At 64.4% G+C, this 5,544-nt stretch overlaps 3 protein-coding genes across 3 annotated transcripts in view; 1 reads left to right on the top strand and 2 right to left on the bottom strand.

The window, feature by feature from the left end:
* TSPAN10 (tetraspanin 10) overlaps window positions 1–1,165 on the top strand; it is a 1,531-nt gene extending 366 nt beyond the window's left edge. Inside the window, exons 2-3 of the mRNA XM_010578722.1 lie at window positions 169–773; window positions 859–1,165. Coding sequence (XP_010577024.1) covers window positions 169–773; window positions 859–1,165 — 912 coding nt within the window. The remainder of the gene's footprint in view (window positions 1–168; window positions 774–858) is intronic.
* A 306-nt stretch (window positions 1,166–1,471) lies between these two features.
* Window positions 1,472–1,980, bottom strand: PDE6G (phosphodiesterase 6G, cGMP-specific, rod, gamma). Its single transcript, XM_010578562.1, has 3 exons — window positions 1,835–1,980; window positions 1,665–1,705; window positions 1,472–1,548 (listed from the first exon to the last, which is right to left on the bottom strand). The coding sequence occupies exons 1-3, from the start codon at window positions 1,978–1,980 to the stop codon at window positions 1,472–1,474; spliced, it is 264 nt and encodes an 87-aa protein (XP_010576864.1).
* A 2,952-nt stretch (window positions 1,981–4,932) lies between these two features.
* Window positions 4,933–5,325, bottom strand: OXLD1 (oxidoreductase-like domain containing 1). The gene has a single exon (XM_010578564.1). It carries the CDS (start codon window positions 5,309–5,311, stop codon window positions 4,952–4,954), a length of 360 nt encoding a protein of 119 aa, XP_010576866.1. The 5' UTR covers window positions 5,312–5,325; the 3' UTR covers window positions 4,933–4,951.
* Window positions 5,326–5,544: the final 219 nt, after the last annotated feature.

A 5,544-nucleotide genomic window follows, 5' to 3' on the forward strand; every position in this document is an offset into this window, starting at 1 on the left:
GGGGGGTTACAACACGGGGGGGGGGGGGGTCTTGCAAAGAGGGGGGCATGGTGGCTCCAGGAGGCTGTGACAGCTGCGGGACAGGGGGGGATGTGGGCTGAGGGGGGCATTTCTGGGGGTCTGCTGGGGCTGCTCCACTGGCTGTGAGCAGCTCATCTGTCCGTGCAGGCGTCCAGGCTGGTGGAGCTGCCCTACTCCTCCTTCTCCGATGATGATGATGGTGATGATGGCTCGCTGGCCGGGGACATGGACCTTCCCACAGCCGAGCAGGACCCCAGGGTGTGGTGCCCCGTCCCCCCCAAGCCGGGGACCTTCAGCCAGTGTGTGCGGTACCTGGCCTTCTTCTGGAACCTCCTCTTCCTCCTGCTGGGCTTGCTGGCCCTGGCTGTGGGGGTATGGGGGCTGCTGGCCAAGGGCTTGCTGGGGGGCGAGCGCCTGGCCCCCCTGGGCTCTGACCCCATGCTGCTTTTCATACTGGTGGGGCTGGGGGCCAGTGCCGTCTCCCTGGCCGGCTGCCTAGGTGCCCTCCGCTCCAACCCCTGCCTGCTGCGCTTCTTTGTGGGGGCCGTGCTCGCCTTCGCGGGGCTGGAGGTGCTGGGGGGGCTGCTGCTGTTGGCAGCGCAGCACCGGCTGCGGGATGCCCTGCGGGATGCTCTGCTCCTCTGCCTCCTGCACTACCAGGAGGAGCCGGACCTGCGGTTCCTGGTGGACGAGGTGCAGCGGAACCTGCGGTGCTGCGGCCTCGGCTCCTATCGCGACTGGGAGACCAACCCGTGAGTCGGGGTGCCGGGGGCGGGGGGGTGTCCCCACACCGGGAAGGTGAGCGGACCCATCAGCTTTCCTTGTCCATCCCTGCAGGTACTTCAACTGCAGCGCCCCGGGAGTGCAGGCGTGCAGCGTCCCTGCCTCCTGCTGCCTGGACCCCTGGCAGAATGGCACCGTCACCAACACCCAGTGCGGCTTCGGAGCCCTGCGCCTTGGGGATGGGGTGGCCGGCACCATCGTACACCTGGGGGGCTGCATGGCACAGCTCGGCACCTGGCTCCGCGGTCAGGTGGGCGGCATCGCGGCTGGTGCGGCCGTGCTGGTGCTGGTTGAGGCTGCCAGCGTGTTCATGGCGCTGAAGGTGCTCAGAGACATCGTGCCCGTCGGGGTGCGGGATTGACAGCGTGCTGGCTGCCACCCGGGGTGGGAGACACCGTGGGGTTGGGGACATGCGGGGGACTGATCCAGGCCAAAATAAACCTTGTCAGAAACCTGAACCCCATTCCCGTCCTGTCCATTCCACCCTGTGGCTTGGGGAGACGCTTTCCACCCACATCCCTGCCAACCTCAGACCACGACACCAGGCTCCCATGCTCGTTCTGGGTTTTAATGAGCATTTCTCCAGGCTGAGCCCCACCACGCAGACAGGGCAGCTTCTACCTACGCAGCACTATAGGACGGGTGGGTGGCGGTGGCCACAGCCTGCCTAGATGATGCCATACTGGGCCAGCTCGTGCAGCTCCAGGTGGCTGAAGGCTTCCCAGGGACAGATGACGGTGATGTCTGGGGAGAGGAGAGAGGGTGCATCAGCGTGACCCCCCCAGCCCAGCTGCAGATGGCTATGCACGCAGCGAGCCCCATTCCCCACCCGCGGCAAAGCGGGGACAGGACCCCCGTACCTGTTCCCAGCCCTTCCATGCCTGGGATGTCGTCGCCGAACCTGCAAGGAGAGAGAGCGTCTGTCCTGACCCCCGGCCAGCCCCCACCCACCCCAGCCTGGCACGTACGGCCATGTCCTGTCCCCCTCCCCAGGGCTCTGTCATGGGTCCTGGGGCTCTGCCCCACTCACCCCTGCACCCCCTTTTTGGGGGGCTTGCTTTTGAACTGCCTCGTCTGCCTCTGCTTGAATTTGGGTGGTCCCTTCCGCGGGGTGGCGGGTCCCCCAGTCACCCTCGTGACTGATTTGATCTCTGGCTTGGGGGGCTCCAGGCTCATGGCTGTGCCAGGGCCAGCAGCCTGCCCTGGGTCGTGGTCGTCCCTGTGGGTCCGGTGCTGGCACGGGATGGCTCCTCACACCTAATGGAGGAGAGACATGGGAGGGGGGGGGAATCACCAGCTTCTCCTACCACCCCCAGGCACCCTGTGCCCCTGCTCCCACCCTGTCCTGCCACGGGGCCCCTCAGCTATCGCTGATCGGCTTTTTCCAGGCTGCCCCGGAGGAAAGTCCTCTCCCCGCAACCTTGACTTAGCCCAGCTCAGAGCCCACTAATCCCCTTACTCCAAAGGCAGGGAAGGGCATCCCCGGGGGCAGCAGGGCTGCCTCCCTTTGGGGCTATTCCTCCAGCCTTTGCCCCCCACCCCAGCGTGGCTGTGACACCCAGGGACCCCCTTGCCGGCACTGCCGGGAGCCCCCACCATGGTTTGCCCGCGGTCTGTGCCGAGCTGCGTGTGCCGCAGTGGGTTGGCATCCATGCAGCCGCAGGCATGGGAGAGAGGCGTCCCTCAGGGCTTGTTTGTAGCAGGATGAGTTTCGGGGGTGGGGGGCACCGTGGGCTGCGGACCCCTCAGGACCTGTGTTGGGATGCGGGTGGCCATGGTGGTGGGGGGAGTGGAGGGCAGCCGCCGAGGCGGACATCGCAGGGCAGCACGTGGGCTCTGTCCCGCTGCGGTTGTGCTTCCTCCAGGCATGGCAGCCATGCCACGGACCGGGTGTAGGAGTGTTGCGGCACAAGAGACGGCTCTGGCATCGGTGCGAGGGGGTTCAGCCCCGCTGCAGAGCCCAGCGGCTCAGCACGGGCCCTGGGCAAGAAGGGACCTGGCTCGGGGAGATGCTGGAGATGCTGCTTCCAGCTGCAGGTAGCAGGAGCAGGAGGCAAGAGCAGGATCCTGCCTGGAGCAAAGCAACACCCTTCCCTGGGAGCCCTGGTGCCACTGGGACCGGGTCCCATCCCGCGCACGGAGCAGAGCCCCAGACTTACGCAGCCGCCGTGGTCCCTGAGGCCAGCGCTGCTCCGCAGGAGACCCTCCGTCCCGCTCCCGCCGGCGCACGTCCTATAGACGCTCTGACTGGCTTTTAGGAGAGGGCAGATTTATCCTGCTCTGGGGTAATAGGATTATTTATGTCCCTTCTTTTCAAAGGGGTAATCTGATGTCCTTCCCCACGGCTTTGTCCTGGTGGGATGGGGGGGGTGGATGGGGACAGCGTATCTGGATTAGTGCCAGCGGGACTGACGGTGTCAGGATGGGCAGCAAATCACCCATGGGGGGGATCCTGCCTCCTCTCCCCAAACCACCAAGGCATCTCTCCCCACTCCCCGAGACATTTCACCTTGGTGCCCCTCAACCCCAGGGGCAGGGATGGGACCCCCAGCCTGCCCAGGACCATGGACCGGCTCTCCACAAGGATCTGCGAGCCGGGAACCAAACACCCTTTGTGGCTTGACCCCAACAGGGCAAGGCAGTAATGCAGGCAGCCGCAGGCAGGCTGTGCCGGGAAATACCAGCAGCAGAGCCTGTGCGGTTGAAACTACCGGGACACGCCGGGTTTTCAGCCTGTGCCCTGTGTTTTGTGCCAAGCACGGTCCGCTCCTGACAGCAAGGGCTGCCGGGTACTGCTGCCAGGGCTCCTGCCTGCAGGCGCTGCCAGATTCCACCCTGGTGTGGGTGAAGGTCTTGGCACAAGGGCTGCCCTCTGAGCATTGTCCCTGCCGGTGCCACCGCGGGGTGCTTTCACCCAGGGCACAGCCCGAGCCCTGTCTGGGCATGGGCATTGCAGGCCAAAATCTGGCAGAAATGGGTCTGGGCAGCCCCTGCCCATCCTGCCCAGCAGCCCCGCTCTCCATGGGACAGTATCACTCCAAAGCTTCCCTTAATCTCGGCACTAAAGCAATTACAAAAAGGAATAATCTCAGTACACTTTAATTGAACATCAGCCCCTGCCACTAATTGCAATTAGTTGGACTCCAACAAATAGGATTACAGGGATCCGGGAGTGTTTTATATGAGGCTGGCAGAACCAGCTATTTCTCTGGCAAAGAGCAGAGCCCTGGTGTAAATTGCTGCTTCCAGCTTCGTTAGCCAGTGCTGCTCAAGCGCTTCGGGGCTCCTTGGGGAGCTTGTGCCGAGAGGACTGGGGGGTCTGTGGGGGTCCCGATGGCCAGGAGCCTGCAAGTCCCCCAGCCCAGCCAGGCAGGATGGAGGGGAGGATGCGCTGGACCAAATTTATGGGGTTTCAAGATGGAGGCAAAGGCAACTGAGGAAGAAAAGGCACCATGAAAAACAGCCTGGCAGGTTGTGACCTCGGTGCCAAAGCTGGGGATGGTGCCCTTGCCAAGAGGCTGCCGGTGCCCATGTGCTCGGGGCCGCACGCTGCCTGCACCTCCTGCCTGGAGAAGGGGCTGGCAGCGCTGGGTGCCTCCCCTGCGAGCCCCTCACGTGGAGAAGCCCCTAAGAGGCTTATGGTGCCAGTGGGGAGGGGGGGTCCGGCGCAGTGCCCCAGCTCTCCCCAATCACTAGGTCACAGCCAAGCCGCACAGGACGCTTAAAATCCAAGGTGGGGAACGCAAGGAAGAGGCAAGAGCAGCGGTGCGGGGAGGGCTGGGGACACGCACCAGCCTGCCCTTGGCAGGGATTTTCCACTCCGGGGGAGCACAGCATCCGGCTGCCGGGAAATCCGGGGCTGAGGACAGAGGTGAGCTGCTGTCTGTCCCCAAGGGCAGGTTCCCCCATAGATGAGAAGTGAGACACGACCTGGGCACTGCCTGTATTGAAACTCACACGGGATCCCGTGCTCAAAGCTGTGGAGGTCACCGGAGGCGGGGCTCGGACCATCCCCAGCCCAACTGCCCCCCAGAGCTCAACACACACAAATAAATAGTTTAAATAAGCTGAGTCCAGATCCCACCATCCAGCCTGAAGCAGTCTCCTGGGCGGTATCACCTGCTAGTTTTTAGGGGCTGGGGGAAGATCATTTCTTCTCCGTACGCAGCTTGATCTCCATCCTGAGGATCATTTTAATGTTCTCATCCTCCACGTGTTCCTCAATGGCGGCCAAGGCCCGTGCGCCGCCATCCCGGTACTGCTCCAGCAGCTCCTCCACGTACCCAACCCAGACGCAGCTGGGGCAGCCGGTTCCGCAGCAGTGCGTGGGTGGTGGGGGGATCGGGGGGGCAGCAGGAGGGACTCCCACTTCACCCTGGGGGGTGTCTGTCCCGCTGTCGCTTCCTGGGGTGTCTGAGGTGCCACCAGCCTTTGCCGGGGTGTCCGAAAGTTCCCGAAAGCCGGAGATGTTGCTGGGGTGGGGGTGCAGGGCCCCTTCCCTGAGCATCCCCCTGCAGCTGCCAGTGCCAACCGGGGGCTCCTGAGAACCACGACCCCACGCTGACGCCAGCCCTGGGGGGAAACTGTGCCCCCCACCTCGGCCAGAGGACCTCCTTCCACCCCACAGCCCCCTGCTCCCAGTGTCCCCCGCCATTCCATCACCCCCTCAGCAGCTCACAGACCCCCAGCAGCACCCCCCTACCACCCCATTCCGGCACCCCCTATCCCCCCACATCCCCA

The sequence above is a fragment of the Haliaeetus leucocephalus genome, unplaced genomic scaffold (assembly GCF_000737465.1).
Source record: "Haliaeetus leucocephalus isolate CR32 unplaced genomic scaffold, Haliaeetus_leucocephalus-4.0 Scaffold646, whole genome shotgun sequence".
Classification (NCBI taxonomy): Eukaryota; Metazoa; Chordata; class Aves; order Accipitriformes; family Accipitridae; genus Haliaeetus; species Haliaeetus leucocephalus.

Coding starts and splice junctions, on each gene's coding strand:
- OXLD1 (XM_010578564.1), bottom strand. CDS start 5,311: ATGCTCAGGGAAGGGGCCCTGCACCCCCACCCCAGCAACATCTCCGGC.
- PDE6G (XM_010578562.1), bottom strand. CDS start 1,980: ATGAGCCTGGAGCCCCCCAAGCCAGAGATCAAATCAGTCACGAGGGTG. Junction 1,706..1,834: donor CCCAAAAAGGGGGTGCAGGG/GTGAGTGGGGCA, acceptor CTCTCCTTGCAG/GTTCGGCGACGACATCCCAG. Junction 1,549..1,664: donor CATGGAAGGGCTGGGAACAG/GTACGGGGGTCC, acceptor TCCTCTCCCCAG/ACATCACCGTCATCTGTCCC.